The sequence below is a fragment of the Thamnophis sirtalis genome, unplaced genomic scaffold (assembly GCF_051295495.1).
Source record: "Thamnophis sirtalis isolate CommonGarterSnake01/CBP01778 unplaced genomic scaffold, rThaSir2_p1.2 scaffold_11, whole genome shotgun sequence".
NCBI classification, from domain to species: Eukaryota; Metazoa; Chordata; class Lepidosauria; order Squamata; family Natricidae; genus Thamnophis; species Thamnophis sirtalis.
The window spans coordinates 62,670,865-62,697,734 of NW_028261391.1; the positions used below are offsets into that span (position 1 = coordinate 62,670,865).

Genomic DNA, 26,870 nt, shown 5'->3' on the forward strand with positions numbered 1-26,870 from the left:
ATAATGTTGAGCTAATTCCAAATAAAACAGCTATGTAATGGGGTTCTGTTTTCAATTTTACAGAAAAGAAGAAATGTGCTGCCAGAGAAACGATACGTCGAACTCTATATGGTTGTTGATAAGAACAGGGTAATTTCTCTCAGCCAAAATATCTTTGGCTTCCTGGTATTATATCCAGAATTTCTCTGCCGCTCCATTGCTGATATGAACACAGTAATAAGTTTTTATTTCTGTCAGGACAAAAAGTTGAGTTTCACTCTAGGCAAGAGATAAATTGATGACTAATGGCCTTAATTTAATGATACTTGTGTTAAATTGGTTGGTCCATATCAGTGGTGGGTTTCAAAAATTGTTCGAACCTACTCTGTGGGTGTGGCCTCATTTGTGGGAGTGGCTTGCCGCCCATGTGACCAAATGGGAGTGGCTTTCCGCCCATGTGACCGGATATGAAGATGCCGACGACACTTGCCAGAACCACCTTAAATTACTTCACACACAGCACTGGCATGCATAAGAATAGGATGTAAACTTCTTTTTTAAAAGGCATCTTTGGTTTGCGTTAAAACAACTTCAGCACACGCAATGTTCTGATTGCACCACAAACGCAGTAGTCATCCTTACCTTTCACAGAGGCTCTGAGTTTTATAAATAGGAGCGTGATAGTGTAGAATAATCATATCCAAGGACCAGTGGTGGGTTTCAAAAAAATTTGGAGCCTCTTCTGTAGGTGTGGCCTGCTTTCCGGGTCCACTGGTGGAACCTCTTCTAACCGGTTCGGTAGATTTGACGAACCGGTTCTACCGAATAGGTGCGGACTGGTAGGAACCCACCTCTGGTCCATATGAAAGTACCGTATTACCTAATTTTAGAATTTGGTGGACCAACGTTGCTATGGGATATTTTTTTTAAATTTCCTAATTGCCTTTCTTGATTAGAATGTCTTCTTTCTTTAATTGTTTCAGTATTTAATCAAAAGAACTATTGAAGCTGTGCAGAAGGAAACAGTTGAATTGATTAATTATGTAGATGGGGTAAGTCAGCCTATTTGTTATTCATTTGTTATGTCACTTTTTAAGAGAAAATAAAAAATAGGACAATAGTGTAATTTCCATAATTGAAGCTGGTCACAACATAGGTTTTAAAAAAAACCAACCCAAGGTAGTTACTTTTACATTCTGCTGCTGCAAAAAATTAGATACTATTTATGTAACATAATTCCGTTTATAGCTACCTTTGTTGCTATTAACTTTATGAGATATATATACCAGACAAAAGCAAATATATTTGTAAGAATGAGATTGTGATTTATTAAAGGAATCTACAAATATATGAATTGTGCCCAGATTCTTGTTATTTTTTCCGAACAAAACTTAAAACTTACTGCTGTCCTTAGAATTTTAATATTTATATTTAATATTGCTTGTGGCATTTTTATAATATTTCTTTTTTATGTAAAAATTATAAGTCAATATTATGCAACTGTTAAGTGTTGTTGCAATAGGCAGCACAAACATTTTTTTATAAATAAATAAAATTAGACAAAGTTCCAGGTATTTATTTTATTATCGTTTTTAAATCTTGCTTACACAGAGAAACAAGTTTAAGAGTAAATGATTATCTCCAGTATTAGAAAAACACAGCATGTTAAACAATGTAATTATTTGCTATATGGAGAGTAGCAGCTTATCGAAAGAAGTTCGCCTCCACAGCCTATAAATTGGATAATAATGGATAAATGGGTTCTTTCCTATCAGTATTAGTATCCTATTCTAGAGATCAGGCTTTGCTTTCTTATGCAATCATTCTTCTTGAAGTCATACAGCAGTTAGCAGCAGCAGCAGTTAGATTTATATACCACTTCATAGGGCTTTCAGCCCTCTCTAAGCAGTTTACAGAGTCAACATATTGCCCCCACAGTCTGGGTCCTCATTTCACCCACCTCGGAAGGATGGAAGGCTGAGTCAACCTTGAGCCGGTGAGATTAGAACCGCTGAACTGCAGATAACAGTCAGCTGAAGTGACAATTCTTATACAAATTAATCTGTTGTAGGAATATTTTTCTAGTTCGCCATTCATTCCTCCTGCTATGAACCTTACCCCTTTGTTATCTCAAATAGTTGTGAGAATATAACAAGTAAATTTTGGGAGACAGGAACTTTTGGATTAAAATGTTGGTTTATTGCGTTAGTCCTTTTGCTTTTTCTTGAAATGAATATAGCTGTTTAACCAATATGCAGCATAATTCATATTATGAGTGATAGTTTTGGGGAAGGATTTGTACGTGTTAGCAGGAATTACCTATCACACAGCCTCGGTGGGTGCTTATTTCTGCACGTTGTGGAATCTGTTCAAACAAAGATAATATCCTTAAGTAACCAGGTGTGTAAACCTCAACCTTGGAATTTGTAAACTATGCCTTTTGGTAGTGCATTATGTCAATTATGGTTTGCTTTTTAACTCATAGGTAGAGTGGACTATGGGTTCAACGTGCAAACATAGTCCATGTGCTGATTCACATTCATTGGCTAACTAGATATACTTTTTTGCATGGCATATCTCCCATCATCTTAGAGGGTATCAGAGATGGAATCAGAGATGGGACTGTTTGGAAGAAATTATCTAAATTTACTGAAACCTATATAATAGCAATAAATTGTATATTTACAGATGTTCAGTCCCTTAAACATACAAATTGTCCTAATTGGATTGGAAATATGGACAAATGGAAACCAGATTCAGGTGGATGGTGATTCAGCTGGAGATGTGTTGGGCAAATTTGTGACTTGGAGGAAAGAAAATCTTATTAAGAGATCAAGAAATGATATTGGTCACCTCATCGTGTAAGGATTTTTCTTTGTATTATACATACAGATACGTCGTAATGTTGAGAACAAAGTGAAAATTGTACAGTTGTAATATTTTAGAAATTTTTATCCCAGTCTCATTTAGGGAATTTTTTTTTGTGGTTTTGCTGGTTTCATGTTTGCAAGGATTGTGGAGATTGGCAAGGATTTAAAAATATTTTTTGCTGATAATTGCACCCGTGTGTGTGTGTGTGTATGTGTGTGTATGTATGTATGTATGTATGTATGTATGCATGCATACTGGTCTTGTTGTATTCGGGTCTTTTCCTGTGTAAGATTGAGATTGTCTTGGCAACGTTTTGGCAAGGTCTCACTCGCCATCTTCAGGTTGGTGTTTTTGGATTAAAGCGTGGCACCAAGATAATACAGTGTGTGTGTGTGTGTGTGTGTGTGTGTGTATGTATATGTATATGTATATGTATATGTATATGTATATGTATATGTATATGTATATGTATATGTATGTATGTATGTATATGTATATGTATATGTATATGTATATGTATATGTATATGTATATGTATATGTATATGTATATGTATATGTATATGTATATGTATATGTATATGTATATGTATATGTATATGTATATGTATATGTATATGTATATGTATATGTATATGTATATGTATATGTATATATGTTTTATTTGTGCTGATAAATAAATAAAGGGAGACTAGTATAGAGCTATTTCAAGCTATTTAGCTCTCATCAGCTAGCCATACCCTTACTGGGATTCGAACCTGTGCTGTATTGCATCTTAGGCAAACGTCTTAGCCATTAAGCCACAGGTCTCCTCCTTATCAGCTAAAGCTGCCCAATGTATTTCAAATCCAATTCAATAACTTTTTTCTCAGGATGTTAAAATACTATAACATCTGAAAAGGTCAGGGAAGCAAGGGAGACTCTCTCTGTGTGTGTGTGTGTGTGTGTGTGTGTGTGTGTGTGTGTGTGTGTGTGTACCAAAATATCTATAAATAAAGGAAATGTGTACATTATTCAGTCTGGAGAGGCATCTCAACCCATCTCCCCCTTTAATCTCTTCCTGCATTTCAGAGGGAGAAGGTCATATGGTACTGCTATTGGAATGGCTTTTATTAGCACAGTCTGTAGTGCAGATCATGGAGGTTCTATCAGTACGGTAAGCATAAAATCCCATTTCAGTTGTGAACATAGAGTCTTTTACCTAGAGAACACCTTCATCTGTTACATTATAATGTGTCAGGATTTTGAACATACAACTTTGAGTTTAGATTTCTGTGGCAAGCATAAGCACTTGGCAGATGCCTCTACTGGTGTTGACTACTAACCAGAGGTGGGTTCCTACCAGTTTGCACCAGTTCGGTTCGTCTACCGAACCAGTTAGAAGAGGTTCCACCAGAAAGCAGGCCACACCTACAGAAGAGGTTCCAAAATTTTTTGAAACCCACCACTGACACACACACACAGACAGACTCACACAGAGAGAGAAAGAGAAAGAAAGGAAGAAAGAAATAAAGAAAAAAGAAAGAAAAAGTGAGAGATGAAAGAAAAAAGGAAAAAGGGACAGAGAGACAAAAGGAAGGAAAGAGAGAGAAAGAGAGAGAGAGAGAGAGAGAAAGAAAACACATGGCCGGCAAGCCACTCCCACCAGGTCACATGGCCAGCAAGCCACTCCCACAAAGGAGGCCACACCCACAGAGTAGGTTCGAAAAAACTTTGAAACCCACCACTGCTACTAACCCATTGACAAAGTCATACTGTACACCTACAAAGGTATAATACTACCAATCGGGAACACCGAAAAGTAACCCAAATGAGAGCAAAGGCAGTTGTCTTACAGCAAAAGCTTAAAATAATAAGGCTTTTTATGACAAACAAAAAGCAGATAAGCGGCAACATGATTGAGCTTTACAAAATTGTATATGATAGTTAGAAAATTAAAGCAGATGTTTATTTTTTAATGGGTGGTCTAATTCAGAGTAGGGAAAGAAAGTTTTTCAAAATTTTCGTAACTATGCAATTCATTACCAGGAACTGTTATAATTGCCACTCTCTTAGTGATGGTATGCTGTGCCAAAACTGAACAGGAATTGAATATTGCAACTAACAATGTGCTCATCTCCTAATTATGGATTTCTCATCAGAATTTGGAGTTCAAAGTGAAAAATAAAATGACTGATGAAATAAGGCTTTGATTTGTCTAGCTCTATTCTCCACTGCTGCTGTTTTTCTTGTTGTTCTTGTTGTTTTTTTGTTAAAAAGAATCATCTCCCACTCCATCCTGTGCTAACAATGCTGATATTTCTGCCAGTACGATCATCAGTCTCCCATGAATCACGCTACAGTGGTTGCACATGAGTTGGGACATAATCTCGGTATGAAGCATGATAATGAAAGATGTGCAAATACCTATATAATGCACAATACAGATAAGTAAGAACATTTGCTTAACATTATTTTTATGGTTTTTTAAAAAAAATTATATTTATACTGTATATTAAGTTTACTATGCCAAGTCTTTGTTGGTGTTTGATCAATTAGAGAGAGTTTAGGAGAGTGGTGGGTTTCAAAAATTGTTCGAACCTACTCTGTGGGTGTGGCCTCCTTTGTGGGAGTGGCTTACCACCCATGTGACCGGATGGGAGTGGCTTGCCGCCCATGTGACCGGATATGAAGATGCCGACGACACTTGTCAGAACCACCTTAAATTACCTCACACACAGCACTGGCATGCATAAGAATATGATGTAAACTTGTTTTTTAAAAGGCATCTTTGGTTTGCGTTAAAACAACTTCAACACACGCAATGTTCTGATTGCACCATAAACGCAGTAGTCATCCTTACCTTTCACAGAGGCACTGAGTTTTATAAATATGAGCATGATAGTGTAGAATAATCATATCCAAGGACCAGTGGTGGGTTTCAAAAAAGTTTGGAATCTCTTCTGTAGGTGTGGCCTGCTTTCCGGGTCCACTGGTGGAACCTCTTCTAACCGGTTCAGTAGATTTGATGAACCGGTTCTACCGAATAGGTGCGAACTGGTAGGAACCCACCTCTGGTAGAAGTGGATCAAATTGGGATAGAACCTAAGTAACAAGTTCCATATGGGAACAGTTCAGTTAAAAATCTTGAATTGAGAGGAAGCTTTGGAATGATAGAAAACAATCATAACCTAAATCCTTACCCTAGAGATCACAGAGAAATCATGGATGGAGATTCCTCATCCTTGAAGAGCGTTAATGGATGCTGAGTTTAGTTTACACATTCACAGTGCCAAGTCTCGTATAAGAAACGCTGCCAGAGGGAAAAAATGAAGTCATAACTTTCATTGTGACTCATCAATCTGAGACACATTTTGCAAGTTGTGAAGCTAGCCTAACATTTTAAAGGAAAATCATGGATCATTTGGGTGGAGACCACTTGGCTGTTTAGTCTTTTCTAGATTGGCTGGGGGTGCAGACTTGAAGTTTGCTTTTTTCAATTATGACAAGCCTATTAGAGGAATTACAATGCAGTTTTTGTATATTTCCCCATTTCAACAATTGGCCATTTCTGGCTCACAATATCATGTATCTCTCAGAGTCAGAAATGGACTTATTTTTTTTGGGGGGGGGGACGACAACACACATTGCTTTAGTGCAGTGTTTCTCAACCTTGTCAACTTGAAGAGGTCTGGACTTCAACTCCCAGAATTCCCCAGCCAGCGAATGCTGGGAGTTGAAGTCCAGACATCTTCAAGTTGCCAAGGTTGAGAAACACTGCTTTAGTGTTATGATGAAGTATAGTGTAATTGTAGAAATGTAGCCTCATTAAAATTAGGCACAAAATGGGAAATATATTACTCCATATCCCTGGAAAAATTGTTCTTTCTAGCGGGTCCAGGAACTTCAGCAGCTGCAGCGCTAGCGATTTTGAGCAACTTATCTTGAAGGGCGGAGGAAGCTGTCTGAGAAATTCTCCCAAGCCGAGCGATATCTTCACAGAACCCATGTGTGGCAATAACATTGTGGATAGGAATGAAGAATGTGATTGTGGCACTCCAAAAGTAGGTAATTTGTATTTATATTTTAAAATATTGATATGCTAAAATTATAGATACACACACACACCAATACTAGGGCTATGCAACGTTCAAGATTCTGTTCTAAAATGGTAGATGAGGGTTAGGGATAACCCTACAAGGATTTTTCTGTAACACCTTAGCACAGCTATGTCTTTCTAAGAGCCGAGGTGGTGCAGTGGTTAGGGTGCAGTACTGCAGGCCACTTCAGCTGACTGCTATCTGCAGTTCAGCGGTTCAAATCTCACCGGCTCAAGGTTGACTCAGCCTTCCATCCTTCCGAGGTGGGTGAAATGAGGACCCAGACTGTGGGGGCGATATGCTGACTCTGTAAACCGCTTAGAGAGGGCTGAAAGCCCTATGAAGCAGTATATAAGTCTAACTGCTATTGCTATTGCTATTTAGTTCAGAGTAAGAGCCCAAACTTAGGTTACTTCGGTTAAGCAATCCTACTGTAGTCTCTAACTTTCCTCTAAAAAAGAAAATGCCGCTAAACTTTTCCCCCTAAGGGTGGTTTTGAAGGTAATTCTGGCTTTCACAGGTGAGCACCTGTACTCCATGCCAGCATCAAATTATATAGAGAACGTGCAAAAAGTAACTTTTTGCCCTTGCTGCCAAGGATGAATCTCTTGCTTCATAAGATCCCTAGAGACCTCATCTAGACCGTTTGGACTCAATATGGTCCGTATGATAATAAATACTCCACAAAGTGCCGTTGAAAGGACGCAGGTGTTATTTGAGACAAGAGCCACAGAGGGGCATCTCAGCAAATTTTGGAGAAGCTACATTGGAGGTCCATTTTCAGAACAGGCAAAGGGATGGGGAGAAGCACGAAATTCGGGGCCCTTTGGACCAAAGGAAAATGTAAATAGGAGCCGAGGTGGTGCAGTGGTTAGGGTGCTGTACTGCAGGTCACTTTAGCTGACTGTGATCTGCAGTTCAGCAGTTCAAATCTCACCGGCTCAAGGTCGACTCAGCCTTCCATCCTTCCAAGGTGGGTGAAATGAGGGCCCAGACTGTGGGGGCGATATGCTGACTCTGTAAACCACTTAGAGAGGGCTGAAAGCCCTATGAAGCAGTATATAAGTCTAACTGCTATTGGTATTTCTCTGGACCCACATCCATCATTTTTAGAAACCAAGAAAAGATACCATTGCTTTAAGGAGGTGTAGATAGATGTTGCATTTGTGCCCCATCACAGCTTTTTTGGCATCGAAAGTGAAGTAATTTAATGCTCATTGCTGTATTTTGTTCAGTGCTTTGATACTGGCCTAATAGAACAATAATGCAGTTTATGAAAATAAGAGTACTGTAGATTGACAAAAAAGTTTCTGTCTTGCTTAGCCTCACTCATATGTAGAATGCCACTGATTTGTGCCACGTGTCCATAAAGTTTTCTCTATCAAATCTTTCCTTAGTAAAATGTTGCAGTAATCACATTAGAAAAAGAAGGTTCCTGAACACTACACTTTTTTTTAGGTTTTTATAAAACCTTGATTTCACTATATGATTATAAATGGGTGCTTTTTTTAAAAAAAAGGCTTCAATTAAAAAGTTCTGTAGGAATGTTTCTTAAAACTCTTTTAGTCACATCCTAGTGATGAGAATATTGATCTTGCTGAGTTCAGTGGAAGTTTTCTTCAACAATTGATCATGGACTATACAACCAAAGTCATTTTCTTAACAGGAATGTACCAATCCCTGTTGTGATGCTGCCAGCTGCAAGCTAACACGTGGATCAACATGCGCTGAAGGATTGTGCTGTGAAAAGTGTCAGGTAAAATAGATTGTCCTATGTTTAGATGTGAAGTACAATCCCGTGCTTGCATGTTTTATATTAATCCCCATTATGTTCAGCAGGTGGGTTCCACCACAAAACCGCGCTCGACTAAACCGCGTCCGGCTAAACCGCGTAGCTGACGTCATCAACAGGGGGACAACAGCGTGGAGACAGAAGCACGCTGTAAACCCTAAACCTAAAATTAACCCATAAACCTAAACCTAACCCCCCTAAACCTAACCCTTAACCTAACCCTAAACCTAACCCTTAACCTAACCCTAAACCTAACCCTAAACCTAATCCTAACCCTTAACCTAACCCTAAACCTAAACCTAACCCTAACCCTTAACCTAACCCTAAACCTAACCCTAACCCTTAACCTAACCCTTAACCTAACCCTAAAGCTAACCCTAAACCTAAACCTAACCCTTACCTTAAGTTGAATCGGCTTGCTTTCAAAGCGCTATTTAAAGCGCCCTTCTTTCTCCGCGCTCGCTGTTGTCGCCCTGTTGATGACGTCAGCAACGCGGTTTAATCAAGCATGGCTTAGTCGAGCGCGGTTTTGACGGGTCACGCAGCAGGTGTACCCCAATATTTAAATATACATAGGATTGCAAAGTTAATATATTTTTCTTAAGGTATGTTTGTTTTGAATGATCATTCATGAAGATGGTATGCATGTGTTTATGTCTACAATAACATCTTATTACTGTTACACGCAGGGACATTAGAGGGAGATTAGAAAAAATCAGGATGGCATCTGTGATTATATTATCAAAGCCTTATTGCTTTGATGCATGTAAAAAGTATGAGTCTTCTATTGTGTGGCATATTACATATGAGTTGACCTTTTAAATGCAGCAAATGAAACAAACACCAAACTTTAGTTTTTGTTCGTTCAAATTCCTTATACTGTATATATCACTAAGATTTATCTGAAACTCTGAAAATATTTGATGGCAAAAGAATGCAAAAAATAAACAATCCCAGAGATGACAAATGCATTTTCTTAGAACTGTGTATGTGTGTATGTCTCATAACAAGGATTAGTTGCTGCTCAGAGTCACTTGATTGAGTTGGGCTTTCAAAAGAAATTACCGTATTTTTTGGAGTATAAGACGCACCTTTTTTCCTCAAAAAAGAGGCTGAAAATCTGGGTGCGTCTTATACATCGAATACAGCCTTTTTTTGCCTCCTGAAGCCCCGCCCTCTTCACAAAAATGGCCGTGCATACCCTTATGGAGGCTTTCAGAGAGCTGCTGGGGGCTGGGAAGGGCAGAAATGAGAAACAATGTGCCATTTCCCCCCCCCCAGCCCCCAGCAGCACTCTATAAGCCTCCATAAGGCTACACATGCAATTTTTTTGTCAAAAAACGGGCGTGTTTTCAGGACAAATGGGCCATTTATTGCTTGTTTTTGCCCCCACCCCCGCCCCCCCAGGAACACTCTGCAAGCCCCCCCCCCCTAAGGCTATTCATGCCTTTTATTTGAAAAAAAGGGCCCGTTTTTGTGAAAAACGGGACATTTTGGGGAGGTTTGCAGAGTGCAAAAATTTACTTTTTTTTCCTTTCGGAAAGCTCTTTAACTGATTGATGAGAATTAGATTGATCAAGTGCTGTGCCAGCAGAAACAAGTCTTAGGTGCTGCAGGTTGTCAGCGATTTCCTTCTCCAGCACATGGATAAATACACCTGGAAACATCTACCTACCTACCTACTCTCTCTCTCCCTACCTACTGTATTTCTCTCTCTATCTATCTATCCCTCTTATCTACCTACCTACCTACCTACCTACCTACCTACCTACTCTCTCGCTCCCTATCTACCTACTGTCTTTCTCTCTCCTTCTCTCTCCCTCTATCAAAACCTTAGTGCGTCTTATACTCTGGTGCATCTTATACTCTGAAAAATATGGTAAATAAATAAAAAATTGCCCCACTGCTTCAGGCTTATTCTAATGAAAAGTTCAGTTTGAATGTATAACATACATACCATACTTTCTAGTTTTCCAATACATTATTTACATCCTCAGAAGGAGAAAGAAGAAGGGATGGAGAGAATGGAGAAAAGGAATGACTGAAAAATCCTACAGCTAGATATATGAAAATATATCTTTATGTCTCTATCTCTATATCTAGCTGTAGCTATCCTACTTGCTTCTTGGACTTTATCTCCCAGGTTCCCTACTCTAGTTGTAATTTTGTGGTCTGAATTAATTAATTAATTCACTTATTTATTTATATCCCTCCTTCCTCCCAAAACCTCAAGGAGACATCGATCCTTCTTCATAACAATAAATTATGCCAATTGTTCATCTATAATCATATAGGGAGGCTCACCAGTTGCTGTCCCGTATTCAAGTAACGACAATTGTACCAGCTGACCTTGGTACTGAGGTACCATACAAATCAGCAATGATGATAGTCTAGTTCTGCTCACTCATGGACTGGTACATTTACATTTCAGTGTAGACATCTGGCTCTGCTCATACAGGCAATAAATGTTGGTTGTTGTATGTAATATGATAGCGTACGCCTGAAAGAGAAATATATCTTGTAGTTTTGGTTTGGTTTTTCTGCGTGACCCGACAAATGCGCTCCCGACAAAAGCACACCGACAAAACCGCGACGTCGAAATTGTGCCCACAACAGCGCGCCGACAAAACCGCGCCCACAAAAGCATGATTAGGGTTAAGGTAAGGGTTAGGGTTAGGTTCAGGGTTAGGGTTATTACGTTGTTTTTGCATTGTTTGTTGATGGCACGCTTTTGTCGGCGCGCTGTTATGGGCGCGATTTCGACGTCGTGGTTTTCTTGGCGCGGTTTTGTTGGTGCGCATTTGTCGTGCGCGCATTTGTGGGTGAACCGTTTTTCTGTACAATTAGTAGTATGATCATTGGCACACTGTTCTAGTAGTTTGGCCCAGGAACTATCCCAACCTCTTTCTTTTTCACAAATCTCTTTCTCCTTCTCTCCTGTCATTAAAGGCATACGAATGTTGTCAACGTGTTGCAATTAGAAACCAATAAAATCAATAAAACTCTGTTTTCAAGTTCAAGGTAGCAGGAGTGGAGTGTCGGCCAAAATCAAATACCTGTGATCTCCCTGAATATTGCAATGGGGCCTATTATGACTGTCCGGAAGATGTGTATGTCATGGATGGCTACCCTTGTAATAATATGAAAGATTACTGTTACAGTGGAATTTGTGAGAGTTACGATTCTCAGTGTGAATCCCTCTTTGGAAAAGGTATGGTTTGAATCATTTGTGATCGATAGAACCGATAATTAAACTGGCAGGTGTTATATAGAAAATGTCCATATATTGGAATGTAAATGATTGTTATTTTGAAATGTTTTTTTATTCCAATAGTAAAGAATATATGTAACTTGGTGTTCTGTCCCCCCTCCTTCGCTCGTTCAAAGACGACAGGCAGGCAGGCTTAAAAGGAAATAACTTTATCAGCCTTGGCTCAGGCTGGCTGCGAGCCCAAAAATAAACATAAATAAAGTCTCTGGCAAGAAGATAACAGAATGCAAAACAAAGATCTCTTACGGCAGAACCAGGTGTTCAGAAAGAAAGCAAATCACTTCTCCAAGTGTCTCTTTGAATCAGGATTACAGAAAGCAAACCACTTATCCAAGTGCCTCTCACAAACAAACCAATGAACGATGAACGTTGACTTCTGCAACCAGGGCGTGGCACCATCAGTCCTTTTATCTCCAGAAGACCACACTAATGAGCCCCAGCTGCATTGTTATTCCTTCACCCCGACTCAACTCACAGCAAACTTCTGCTGAGTCACAACACTTGGGGTTGATCAGTTTGGGTTCTTGGTGTTCTACAAGCTTGGCTGCTTTCCTGTCAAACTCAAGGCCCAGGGGCTGGATTCAGCCCATGGGGTACTTAGATCTGCCCCTTGGGGCCACCCTAGAAACAGTGAAGGACTGGCCCGCATGCGGGTGCCTCTTCCGGTGAAAATGGAGCTTGGGAAGGCTGTGCACAGCCTTTCTGAGCTTCGTTTTCACTGGCAGAAGGTTGCAGGAGGCTATTGCAGCCAAAATGGATCTCGGGAGCCTGTTTTCACTGGCAGAGTGCTTGGGCCGCTGCGGGTACCCCCAGCACGAGTGACAACGAGCTGGCCACACCCACCCTGGCCCCCCCCAAGGTCAAACACAACCCTGATGCGCCCCTCAATGAAATCGAGTTTGACACCCCTGCTCTAGATGTTTTGTCACCAGACAAGGTAATATAATCAATATGGGGGAGAATGAGCTTTGCTAGTTGTTTATATGTAGTAGCGTGCCCTGTCAGTCTTGTTTGAGGGGTGGTTATTTTCTTCATAGTTTCTTAGTTAGGATATTGTTCCTCCCCCATTGTTTATCTGGAATTGTTTCCTGTTTGTTTGGGTGTTGGTTGCTAAACAGGATGTTTCCTTCCTTCCTTAACTTTTAGTTAAGTCATTTAAATACAAGTAGGTTTAGGTTTATTGACATTTGTATGCCACCCACCCCCTAGGGAAGTGATGGCGAACCTATGACACGCGTGTCAGTGCTGACACGCGTAGCCATTTGGGGTGACACGCACAGGATTTCATGCGATTTATCCTCGGCTCCTGCACGGCTGCCGAGGATGAAAGAATCTGTGCTGGAGGAACGGGGGGGGGACGTGTGATCTCCCCCGCCCACACTCACTTACTGTATCGCCGCCGCCCCTTTCTGAGCGCAGGGGCTGCTGGTAAGGCGTGCGTGCCGTGCGCACACACGTCATCAGCGCGGCGAGGGAGGACCCGCAGGAGAGGAGCGCGGGAACAGTGCGCGCCTCTCTCCAGTCAGGCCAGCACAGAGAGTCTACTCCTGGGAGTATCGGTTACGACCGCACCACAGCAGGGAACAGCGGAGTGCCAACGGGAACTGTGAGCACCATTAGCAGCAACTATAAATTGCGCAAAATTATGTTTTTGTCGAAGTGACACACAACGCGAGTTATGCTCGATTTTTTGCCGATTTTTGACACACCACGCCAAAAAGGTTGCCCATCACTGCCCTAGGGACTCTGGGCAGCTTTCAGACAAAACAAGGAGACATATAAAAACTAAAATAAAAACACAATTTTTAAAATTACACAACATACATACTACTTAGAGTGGGGCTGGATACTAATCAACAGCCCCAGGCCTGCCGGAACAACCAGGTCTTAGTAGCTTTACGGAAGGCCGGAAGAGTAGTAAGGGTCCGGATCTCTACGGGGAAATCATTCCATAGGGCCGGGGCAGCAACAGAGAAAGGTAGTCCTCAACTTACAACCATTCATTAAATGACCATTCAAAGTTACAACTGACCTGAAAAAAAGTGACTTAAGACTGTTTTTCACACTTATGACCATTGCAATACCCCCACAGTCACATGATCAAAATTTGGGTGATTGGCAACTTGTTCATATATTTATGATAGTTGCAGTTTCCCGGGGTCATGGGATGCCATTTTGTGGACTTTCCGACAAGTAAAGTCAATGGGGGAGCCAGATTCATTTAACAACGGTGGCAGGAAAAGTCATAAAATAGGGCAAAATTCGCAACTGTCTCCCTTAGCGACAAAAAAATTGGGCTTCCTTTGTGGTCCTAAGTCGAGAAATAGCTGAGGTTCATTGATGAGGTTGTTTCTATATGTGCTGATGGATGGTTTCTCAGAATGCCAAGCTTCCACCTTCCCTGTGGAACGACCTACCCGTAGAGATCCGGACCCTCCCCATTCTCTCCGCCTTCCGAAAAGCCACTAAAACCTGGCTATTCCGGCAGGCCTGGGGCTGTTGACTTCAGGAATGAGGTCCAGCCCCACCCAGATTGAGTGTATGGTGCATTGTTTTTAAATTGTTTCTTTTTAAATTGTTCTTTATTTTAACTTCTTATATTAACTTTTTCTGTAAGCTGCCCGGAGTCCTACGGGATTGGGCGGCATATAAATCTATTAAAAGTTAAAGTTCCAGGAATTTTTGAATTTGGCTTGATGAAAAACGATGCCGTTTTCCGATTGAAACTGTGATTGAGTTTTTCTGTGTTGAGAAATTAAATATTTTTTGTCATGCCTTCTGCCTGCCAATTTATGTTCCTGGGTGCATTCTGCTGATTTTCTACCTGTCTATCTTAAATAATGTGTGTTTATATTGCATGTTGTTGGAAGATTCCCTTTCTTTGGGCTTCCTTAAGTGATTTTATGGGGATTTTATGTGCTATGGGGATGCCAAGAGGATGTAGCGAATTATCCTCAACATAGAATTAATGAAGTTTCATTTATTTTGTAGGAGCAAAGAAAGGACCAAATGTTTGCTTTGAAAGAGCCAATAGCAAAGGAGACAGATTTGGCAATTGCGGAATGAAAGGGTCATATTTTGTAAAATGTTCCCAAGCGTAAGTAATCAGAAAAAATGTTTTATATTCTGAAGACACATTCAGACTAAACAATAGCAATAGCAATAGCAGTTAGACTTATATACCGCTTCATAGGGCTTTCAGCCCTCTCTAAGCGGTTTACAGAGTCAGCATATCACCCCCACAGTCTGGGTCCTCATTTCACCCACCTCGGAAGGATGGAAGGCTGAGTCAACCCTGAGCCGGTGAGATTTGAACAGCCAAACTGCATAACTGCAGTCAGCTGAAATAGCCTGCAGTGCTGCATTTAACCACTGCGCCACCTCGGCTCTAATTCAAACGACTCCATTCACACTCGGTCAGGGATTAAGTCCCATTGAACTGAATGCTCTTATTTGGATAATAGGCAACATGATTCAGAATCACACCTCTGCACTCTTTCTTCCTTGGTGACTCATGCCCTCGTCACCTCAAGGCTCGATTACTGTAATGCGCTGTACATGGGGCTGCCCCTGCAAAGTGTTCGGAGACTACAGTTGGTCCAGAATGCAGCCGCGCGAGCGATATCGGGTGTACCTAGATACACCCATGTTACACCCATCCTCCGCGAGCTGCACTGGCTTCCTATTGGTCTCCGAACGCGCTTCAAGGTGCTAGTCATCACTTTTAAAGCCCTACATGGCTTAGGACCTGGATATCTGAGAGACCGCCTCCTGCCACATACCTCCCAATGGCCGATAAGATCTCACAGGTTGGGCCTTCTCCGGGTGCTGTCGACTGGACAATGCCGGCTGGCGGCCCCTCGGGGGAGGGCCTTCTCTGTAGCTGCTCCGGCCCTATGGAACGATCTACCCATAGAGATTCGGACCCTTCCCACTCTCTCGGCCTTCCGAAAAGCCACTAAAACCTGGCTATTCCGGCAGGCCTGGGGCTGTTGACTTCACGAACGAGGTCCAGCCCCACCTAGACGGAATGTATGGTGTGTTGTTTTTAAATTTGTTTCTCTTTTTTATTTTTAACTTTTATCTTGTTCCTGTAAGCCGCCCGGAGTCCTACGGGATTGGGCGGCATATAAGTTTATTAAATTACTAAAATTACTAAATTAATTCCTTTTCCTTCTACTCCTAAAGAAACATACCAACAGCCTACATCACTAAGACAAAATTTCCTATTAGAGATAGTCCTCAATTTACAACAGTTCATTTAGTGACTGTTCAAAGTTACGACAGCACTGAAAAAAGTGACTTACAACTGTTTTTCACATACAGCCTTTGCTGCAGCCCGATGGTCACATGATCAAAATTCAGACGCTTGGGAATTGACTCACATTGATGACTGTTGTAGTATTCAGGGGTCATGTGATCATCTTTTGCAATCTTCAGACAAGCAAAGTTAATTGGAAAACCAGATTCACTTAATAGCTGTGTTACTAATAGCAATAGCAATAGCAATAGCAATAGCAGTTAGACTTATATACTGCTTCATAGGGCTTTCAGCCCTCTCTAAGCGGTTTACAGAGTCAGCATATCGCCCCCACAGTCTGGGTCCTCATTTCACCCACCTCGGAAGGATGGAAGGCTGAGTCAACCTTGAGCCGGTGAGATTAGAACCGCTGAACTGCAGATAACAGTCAGCTGAAGTGGCCTGCAGTACTGCACCCTAACCACTGCCCCACCTCGGCTCTTAGTACTTACTAATTTAAGAACTGCAGTGATTCAGTTAACAACTGTGGCAAGAAAGATCATAAAATGGAGCATGTACTAACTAACATGGCAGAGTGAGAGTGAGTGTGAGAGAGAGATGCTGTGAAGGTTGTATGTGCAGGCATTGGTCACAAAATTACTTTTTCAACATTGTCGTAACTGAACCGTCACTGCTCAAAGTGGTTGCTAAGTGAGGACTATCTTGCCTTCCATTGTTGGCCAAGAAGATCTGAATGTATTAAAGTTGATAATCTGTTATTTTTTTCCTACTTATGGATTTACATCTTTTTGCTCAACATTGATTTTTATAGACCTTAAGTCTAGTGAACAAAATCTTGAATAAGCATGTACTCAACATTAGAACATGAAAGATAGCATTTTGTATTTATCATACTGCTTCACAATTCCTTACTTATGTGTATGTATATCATAATATTATTACATTAATTATTACAATAATTAATATTATTACATTTGCAGCAACAGTTTATGTGGCAAGATTCATTGTACATCTTTCAAGCAAGAGAATCTCCCGTCCGAGTTGTATTTCCAGACTCAAGATGGAATTCCATGTGTAACCACTGAATTTGATCTAGGATCAGATATTCCCGATCCAGCACTGGTTAATAAAGGCACTTCTTGTGCTGAAGGAAAAGTAAGAGTTCTCTGCATCTTACAAATGTGTAGCCTATGTGAATCACACCTTGCTTTATTGAGCGAGTCACTGGCTGAGTTTGCACTTGGCACTAAGTTATGATTTGTTATGTTAATTTGTTACTCCTAAGCGTAAATCATGATGGGCTGAGTATATTCCTTATGCCGGCCAAAAATCAAGAAACCATGTTATTATTTAATATAAAACCTTATACAAAATTCAACAAGATTTTCCAGTTGAGAAGTTGTACTACCTCTTCATTCCCTGCTAGGAGTTGTAATAAGTACTTCAGCAACATTGTTACTCTTTCAAAGAAGTGGGGGATAAAGTTAAAATCACTACCATGGGTAAATAAGCCCAATTATTAGAATTTGGGGAGATTTCATTAATCCATTCACTTACTCACTCACTCACTCACTCAATCATTCAGTTTTTATTGACATATTAGCATCTGGCCTCTGCAAGGTGACCCATGTTCTAATGTCTCACAAAGAAGATCAACAAAGAATTATCCTCAGGAATTTATAATCCTGCCTCCATGATTCTGGAGGCTGAGGGGCTGTTTATATACTATTCATTGTAGGTTGCCTGTTCTGCATATTGTACAAAACTATCCAATGTTGTTTGTAAACTGTCTCTATAGTGTAATGTTACACTAATAGACAATAGCAATAGCAGTTAGACTTATATACCGCTTCATAGGGCTTTCAGCCCTCTCTGAGCGGTTTACAGAGTCAGCATATTGCCCCCACAGTCTGGGTCCTCATTTTACCCACCTCGGAAGGATGGAAGGCTGAGTCAACCCTGAGCCGGTGAGATTTGAACAGCCAAACTGCAGAACTGCAATCAGCTGAAGTAGTCTGCAGTGCTGCATTTAACCACTGCGCCACCTCGGCTCTTGCAGGAGAGAAGACACAAGTAATGACATGTGCATAATGATGTAATCATGGAAACATGACAAATTTACTTGTAGATTGACACAAGTACATAATTGTATTTGCATGCTGACATTATTGTGCATCATTGAGTTGTGTTGGGAATATTGCCAATTACTCTTTGCTTCAACAGATGAAGCTTAAAAGAACCTATATTACATCATTTGGGACTTGATCAAGGATGGGTTCCTGCCAGTTCTGACCTCTTCTATGGAAGAGGTTCCACAAATCTACAGTGCTGTTTAGAACCGGTTCCAGCTCCCTCCCTCCGCCCGTCCGCACATCATCAAGATGAAGAGCGAGAGGAGGAATTCTGGGAGTTGAAGTCCACAAGTCTTAAAGCTGTCAAATTTGAACACCCCTGGGGTTTTATTTTTCTAAAGGGTTAGGGGTGCAAGGGTCTTGTAACTTGACAGCTTTAAGACTTGCGTGCTTCAAATGCCAGAGTTTCTGAGCCAACATTTTGGTTGCTAAGCAAGAGCGTTGTTAAGTGAGTTTCACCACATTTTACAAGTTGGCCACTCCCACCCGGTCACATGGTTGGCAAGCCACTCCCACCCAGTCACACGGCCGGCAAGCCACTCCCACAAAGCAGGCTACATCTACAGAAGAGGTTCTAAAAAATTTGAAACCCACCACTGGACTTGATCCACGCTTAATTTTAAACTGTAAACTGTAAGTTCCAAATCATCGTGGCTAGATTTATACCTGTGTTAAGCTGAACCCAGAAAAATTATATTGTTGCATGATGACAGAGATGTAAGATTCACTTTTCTCCCATTTCCAACATCATAATTTTAGGCTTAGATTTGTCCATCTTTTTTGTCCATGTTCTTTAAGAAGCTCTTTAAGAATTCAGTATTAAATCACTATTCATCTTGGGGAAAACCATCAGGCTAAATTTTGTTTAGAGTTACTCTTGAACCTGATGACAGTCTCTTCTTGGTACCTTTTGTGCATTTGCAGATAAAACATGCTTTCAAAGACCATTCTGAAAAAAAAACACCATTTTTCCGTCTTTTTTAGGCTTGTATTGATTATACGTGCGTAAATGCAAGTTTGCTGGGTTACAACTGTGACATACAGAAAAAGTGTAATGGTCGGGCGGTAAGTTAAAATATTATTATGATGATAATGTTCACAAAATTATAATAACCAATAGCAATAGCAATAGCAGTTAGACTTATATACCGCTTCATAGGGCTTTCAGCCCTCTCTAAGCGGTTTACAGAGTCAGCATATCGCCCCCACAGTCTGGGTCCTCATTTCACCCACCTCGGAAGGATGGAAGGCTGAGTCAACCCTGAGCCGGTGAGATTTGAACAGCCGAACTGCAGAACTGCAGTCAGCTGAAGTAGCCTGCAGAGCTGCATTTAACCACTGCGCCACTTCGGCTCTAAGTATCTTAGCAGAGATAGTCCTCAACTTACGACCACAATTGAGCCCAAAATTTATGTTGTTGAGTGAGACATTTATTAAGTGAGTTTTGCTCCATTTTGTTACCTTTCTTGCCACAGTTGTTAAAGGAATCATTTCAGTTGTTAACTTAGTAGCACGTTGTTAAGTGAAACTGGCTTCCTCATTGACTTTGCTTGCCAAAAGGTTACCAAAGGAGATCACATGACCTTGGGACACAGCAATGCGCATAAATATGAACCAGATGCCAAGCGTCTACATTTTGATCACATGACTATGGGGATGCGGCAATGGTCACAAGCCACTTTTTTTCAGTGCTGTTGTAACTTTGGTCACTAAATAACGTGTTGTAAGTCGAGGATTATCTATAGTACAACTATTGAATATGTATCATTGCTTTCTTTAAAAATGCTGAGTGGAGTTTCAGCAGTATTATGGTAGTTCTTTGTAGCATTTCTACCCATTCATTTATGAGACATTATACCACAACCTAAGTAGCTGTTAATAGAATTCTTTCATAATGGCATTTGAGTTCTTCGACAATAAAATTCTTTAGGAGATGTGCATAGATTCTTGCATGCCTGTGTGGGGGGAAAAACAGAATACCCTAAGCCAGGGGTAGTCAACCTTTTTATACCTACCACCCACTTTTGTATCTCTGTTAGTAGTAAAAAAAATTTAACTGCCCACCGGTTCCACGGTAATGGTGATTTATAAAGTAGGGAAGTCACTTAAATTTTAAAGAGGAAAGGGCTTCAATATCGGACAAAACCCGTACCGCCCACCATGAAAACTGGAACGCCCACTAGTGGGCGGTAGGGACCAGGTTGACTACCACTTCCCTAAGCCTAATATTATTGCAATTTCTACAACCTCTTTAAAAGTTGTAATTTCATTGTTTTGTTTCTTTTTTTGTTCCTGTAGGTGTGTAACAACAAAGGCAATTGCCACTGTGATCCTGGATGGGCACCTCCTTTTTGTCATGGGTCTGGCTATGGGGGCAGCATAGATAGTGGCCCAACACATATAGGTATCAAGAATCATTCCTTCTTTCTTACATTCCATCTGATATTGCTCACTTTTGAACTCTAATGTTGCGCCTTTTAAGGTAGCCTTATGTCTTATTTGACGAAAGTTACATTCGTCTTAAAGTGAATAACTGTCACCTCATTGTATTACTGTCCCCAAAAAATTGCCTAGTTTAAAAATGAACAAAAGTCAGGATAGCCTTTGCTACTCTAGTTTCTATTGAAGTTAATTATCTTTAAAATCTGAATCTATAGCTGTAACTTGACATATGCCCATTTTAGAAGTTTGAGCCTTTTATTTTTGGAAGATGAGCTTCCCCTTTCTTGGAATTTTTTTATATATACAGTGGTGCTTAAATGTTTGCAAACCATTCTGAATTTTCAATATTTCTGCTCAATGTGTATGGAGATTCTCAGCCATGCAGGTCATAGTTGTCCCAAAGGTGTTTTTTCAAGAGGTAACTGTTTTTTCTGATTTTTCTTTGAATTCAAGGAAAAAGCAGAAAGTCCAGTTGTCTCTTGAAAAAATACCTTTGGGATATTGCTGCTTAAACATGACCTAAAACATGAGCTGTCCTCTGCACAAGTCCTACAACTAGAAAAAGAGATTCCAATTAAACAAAGGGATCCAAATATTATACTTGTTTTTTTTTTAATTTATTGTTTGCCTTGTATGCCGCCCACTCCCGGAGGACTCCGGGCGGCTCACAACAGACAAGGGAAGGGGGATAAATAGACAAAGACAACATTTTAAAAAAGACGCAACATTCACAATTTCCGTGGGGCTGGATGTTTCACAAGCCCCCCGGCCTGCTGGAGCAGTCAGGACTTGGTGGCTTGGCGGAAGGCTGGGAGGGTAGTAAGGGTCTGGATCTCCACGGGGAGCTCGTTCCAGAGGGCTGGAGCTGCAACAGAGAAGGGTCTCCCCTGGGGAGTCGCCAGCCGGCATTGGCTGGCAGATGGAATCCGGAGGAGACCTAACCTGTGAGATCTAACCGGTCTCTGAGAGATAATCGGCAGTAGGCGGTCTCTCAGGTACCCAGGTCCGATGCCATGTAGAGCTTTATAGGTAACAACCAGCACCTTGAAGCGGGTCCGGAGACTAATGGGTAGCCAGTGCAGCTCACGGAGGATAGGTGTGACATGGATGTACCTAGGTGCACCCACAATCGCTCGCGCGGCTGCATTCTGGACTAACTGAAGTCTTCGAACACTCTTCAAGGGCAGCCCCATGTAGAGTGTGTTCATTTATTTATTGAAGAAAATTATCCAGAAATGCATATTTTATCTTGCTGGGAAGTCAAACCTTCCTTCTTGTAGCCCCCTGTCCAAATTCTACATTTAAACAAGCCTACAATGCTTATTTTCTTTCTTAGATACATCCCTTCGAGATGGTCTTCTTATATTTTTTTTACTTGTGTTGCCTATATTAATTCTACTTGCAATTGCGTTTGTCAAGAGGAAAGAAATTAAAAGGCGTCTCTTCAGAGAACGTAGAAGACAACAAAGGTACAAAATTCCTGCAATTGATAATATTGAGAACGGAACATATCTACGCAAGGTTAAGTCAAAAATTCAAAATACAAAACACGATTTAGAATCTTTGTGATCTTCAAAGACAAACTAAATGTTGTGGTGCAAGCCATTCAGAAACAAACTTCACTGACTTCAGTGGAACCTACAAAATAAATACTAAATAAAATATAAAAAGGTCGAAGCCTTTTGAAAGGATACCCTTACATGATTAGCAATAGGTGACAATGGGAGAAAGATTTATAGAGATTTCTAGGAATGTTGGGAGTAAAGCTTGAAAAAGAGATGGCAATCTAGAAAAATAATATCATTTTCATAATATTTATCCAAGTATTATTGGCAAGCCTGAAGAAGCAAGTTCTGTTTTAAGGTTTTAAATTGGCCTTTGTCCAGATAGGAGACAAGGAAGAGATATTATTTTCCTAAAACCGAACTCAGATAATAATATTCAGACAATTCATTCCCTGCAATGTAATACTTTGGCTTTTAATTTTTTTAAAAAGAAAAATGCCTTAGAAAATATTAGGAAGCAACTTCTCATAGTGCTAGTCACAGAGCCAGCATAAATAGACAAAAAATTAAATTGGATAATTCTCCAAGAATGGTTAGCCCTTTCTCAGATCCTGATTTGGTTACTGATTCTACAAATTATGATTCCTCTAATACCAACTACGATCATTTCAGTAGAAAAATATATTTGCTGTTTTTTTTTTAAGTAAATATTTTAGGCCAGTAATTCTCAACCTGTGGTCCATGGACCCCTGGGAGGGGGGCACTGTCATAGTCGGTTCGCAAAAGCTTGAAGAAATGCTATGAGTTAAATTTTGAGTTAAGTTTTGGAGATCCATGGCCACAAAAGGTATTCCAATGGAAAGGTCTGTGGTGAAAAAAAGGTTGAGAACCATGTTTTAGATATTGGTAGTGCTTCAGTGAAGGGTTTCAAAAATTGTTCGAACCTACTCTGTGGGTGTGGCCTCCTTTGTGGGAGTGGCTTGCCGCCCATGTGACCGGGTGGGAGTGGCTTGTTGCCCATGTGACTGGATATGAAGATGCCAGTGACACTTGTCAGAACCACCTTAAATTACCTCACACACAGCACTGGCATGCATAAGAATATGATGTAAACTTGTTTTTTAAAAGGCATCTTTGGTTTGCGTTAAAACAACTTCAACACAGGCAATGTTCTGATTGCACCACAAACGCAGTAGTCATCCTTACCTTTCACAGAGGCACTGAGTTTTATAAATATGAGCGTGATAGTGTAGAATAATCATATCCAAGGACCAGTGGTGGGTTTCAAAAAAATTTGGAACCTCTTCTGTAGGTGTGGCCTGCTTTCCGGGTCCACTGGTGGAACCTCTTCTAAGCGGTTCGGTAGATTTGACGAACCGGTTCTACCGAATAGATGCGAACTGGTAGGAACCCACCTCTGGTCCAAACATTTTGAATTTCTAACCCACTGGCTATCTAGCCACTGAAGAAGGGCCTACCAACCCACTTAGTACTTTCAATATTCAAGCTGTTCAAGTTGATTCTTCTGATATTCAATTGGAATCTTCTTTACAGTAATCAATGATGTTCAATCTGGGGCAATTAAAAAAAAGGGTCTGACCCTTATTCTACGTTACAGCTTTCAAGATTTGAAGTGTTATCATAGCTTTCTTCAGTTATCTTTTCTGAAAACAACATTCCAGTTCCTTTGATCTTTCCACTCCCTTGATCATCATCATGGCTCTTTACTTAATCTGTTTGTCTGAATCTTTCTAAAAGTTTATTATCTAGTCATCTACTTCCACATTTACTAGCTGGGAAATACTACAAGATGGGTGTTTACGTTTATATAATTTTAACTGTTTGTTTGAATTGCTCTTTAAGGACTGAAAATGCACAGCAGAGAAGACCATTACCTACACACCAGAATAACAATCCGCGTGAACCAAATCCACAAGAGGAAAAAAATAGAAGGCCGGTAAGAATGCACTTTCAATTATAATGTCTACTTTTAAGTAATTTCCACCAATAAAAGTCTTTTAGTACAAAATATCAGCTGTGCATTCCCCCCCACCCTTAATTAATTAATATCTATTCAGAAAATTAGTTTGCAGACTTTAGAACAACAGTATTTTGCTGGATTGTAAACATGAGCATGGGGGAGCAACAGCTCAGCAGTTAAAGATGCTGAGCTTGTCAGCTGGAAAGCTGGCAGTCCAGGTTCGAGACCCAAACACCACGCAATGGGTGAATTTCCATTCCTTGCCACAGCTTCTGCCCAATTGAAAGCATGCAAATGTGACTAGACAAATAGATACCACTTTAGTGGGAAGGTAACAGAGTTCTGTGTGCTTCAGCATGCAGTCATGCTGGTCACATGACTGTGGAAGTATCTTCTGACAACGCTGGTTCCCTTGGCTAAGACAGAAGTTGCCAACCTCTGGCCCATGGCATGCCAGAAACAGGGCCGCACAAACAACCGAGGCCCCATCCATGGGATGCACGCAGCACATGTAACCATGTGTCCCTCCCTACCATTCCATGGAAAAACATCTCCATGGAACTGTTCCCTGATCCCACAAAGGTTGGAGGCTAATGAGCTAAGAAAACAGATGAGCACAAGCCCATAAAGTCAGACTGGCAGCCTTGAAGATGCTCCTAAAATGGCTTGAGTGCTGCTACAGACATGACAGGGAAAACCTTTACCGTTATCTTTGTAAACCGTGACCCGTCAAAACAGCGCTTGACTAAGCTGCGCCCGATTAAACTGCGTCACTGACGTCATCAACAGGGCGACAACAGCCAGTGCGGAGAAAGAAGGGCGCTTTAAATAGTGCTTTGAAAACAAGCTGATTCAACTTAAGGTAAGGGTTAGGTTTAGGGTTAGGGTTAGGGTTAGGGTTAGGGTTAGGGTTAGGGTTAGGGTTAGGGTTAGGTTAAGGGTTAGGGTTAGGGTTAGGGTTAGGGTTAGGGTTAGGGTTAGGGTTAGGGTTAGGGTTAGGGTAAGGGTTAGGGTTAGGTTTAGGGTTAGGTTAAGGGTTAGGATTAGGTTTAGGGTTAGGTTAAGGGTTAGGTTTAGGGTTAGGTTAAGGGTTAGGGTTAGGTTTAGGGTTAGGTTAAGGGTTAGGTTTAGGTTTAGGATTAGGTTTAGGGGGTTAGGTTTAGGTTTAGGGGTTAAGTTTAGGTTTAGGGTTTACAGCGTGCTTCTGTCTCCACGCTGTTGTCGCCCTGTTGATGACGTCAGCGACGCGGTTTAGTCGAACGCGGTTTTGTGGTGGAACCTTTGTAAACATAAGCATGAGATTTATTTATTTGTTTGTTTATTCATCTTTTTCAGCCTACTTCAAATTCGGGAATCTTTACAATATCTCACTTTCCAACTTCAAGGTTTGTACTTTTTGACGTAACCTTTCAGCAGAACCACATACAGTCTGTGGCTTAAGTACAGGGGTGAACATGTTAAAAACTAGAGGTGGGGAATTTTTTTTGCAGCAGAGGGTCGGGACTCCATGCTCTAAAGCAATTTATTGCAGCCACATGAGAGTAATGGCTAGAAACGGAAGCTGGCGTTCACCATTAAGTTCAAACTGTGTGCAGTGATAAGGACAGTTTTCCTGGGTAATGAAGTGTGGTGGTTAAGGAGTGGGAAGCCTTCATCCAAGGTCTCCTCTGAACCACAGAGTTCACTGGGTGATTTTGGGTCAGTTATTCTCTTTCAACCCAACAGTGTTTATCAGTGGTGGGATTCAGCCAGTTCGCACCACTTCGGGAGAACCAGTTGTTAACTTTCTGAGCAGTTTGGCGAACTGGTTGTTGGAAGAAATAGTTAGGGCAGAGAACTGGTTGTTAAATTGTTTGAATCCCACCACTGGTGTTTATATTGTAGGAATCTGAAGGCCTTGCAGCATCAAGGAAACTAGAACCTCAGTCAATAAATAATAGTTCATATAGGCACTTCATACATTCATATGTTTTAGTCATCTGAATGTACTTCATTCATGTCTGGCACAATGGTTTAAGGTGGACCTTATTTCAATAGCTGAAGTCAAAAATTGTTTAAGGTAACTTGAAGATGAAGGCTTAGCTCAACTAGCAGAACAAATTCATACTTGTTTCCCAGTTCAGATAGGGCATTGCTACATGCATGTAGTTACCTCAAATCAGGGGTGGGTTTCAAAAATTGTTCGAACCTGCTCTGTGGGTGTGGCCTCCTTTGTGGGAGTGGCTTGCCGCTCATGTGACCGGATGGGAGTGGCTGGCCGCCCATGTGACCGGATATGAAGATGCTGACGATACTTGTCAGAACAACCTTAAACTGCCTCACACACAGCACTGGCATGCATAAGAATAGGATGTAAACTTGTTTTTTAAAAGGCGTCTTTGGTTTGCGTTAAAACAACTTCAATACACGCAATGTTCTGATTGCACCACAAACGCAGTAGTTATCCTTACCTTTCACAGAGGCACTGAGTTTTATAAATAGGAGCAGGATAGTGTAGAATAATCATATCCAAGGACCAGTGGTGGGTTTCAAAAGATATTGGAACCTCTTCTGTAGGT

At 40.9% G+C, this 26,870-nt stretch overlaps 1 protein-coding gene across 1 annotated transcript in view; it reads left to right on the forward strand.

Annotated features, from left to right (window-relative positions):
• The window catches only part of LOC106541256 (disintegrin and metalloproteinase domain-containing protein 9), a 41,662-nt gene that overhangs the window by 13,802 nt on the left and 990 nt on the right, over window positions 1–26,870 (forward strand). The window contains exons 7-21 of the mRNA XM_087725932.1: window positions 64–129; window positions 963–1,031; window positions 2,668–2,840; window positions 3,921–4,005; window positions 5,158–5,279; window positions 6,721–6,892; window positions 8,595–8,684; window positions 11,736–11,931; window positions 14,983–15,088; window positions 17,233–17,407; window positions 19,369–19,449; window positions 20,683–20,788; window positions 22,163–22,295; window positions 24,195–24,288; window positions 25,648–25,697. Coding sequence (XP_087582058.1) covers window positions 64–129; window positions 963–1,031; window positions 2,668–2,840; window positions 3,921–4,005; window positions 5,158–5,279; window positions 6,721–6,892; window positions 8,595–8,684; window positions 11,736–11,931; window positions 14,983–15,088; window positions 17,233–17,407; window positions 19,369–19,449; window positions 20,683–20,788; window positions 22,163–22,295; window positions 24,195–24,288; window positions 25,648–25,697 — 1,718 coding nt within the window. The remainder of the gene's footprint in view (window positions 1–63; window positions 130–962; window positions 1,032–2,667; window positions 2,841–3,920; window positions 4,006–5,157; window positions 5,280–6,720; window positions 6,893–8,594; window positions 8,685–11,735; window positions 11,932–14,982; window positions 15,089–17,232; window positions 17,408–19,368; window positions 19,450–20,682; window positions 20,789–22,162; window positions 22,296–24,194; window positions 24,289–25,647; window positions 25,698–26,870) is intronic.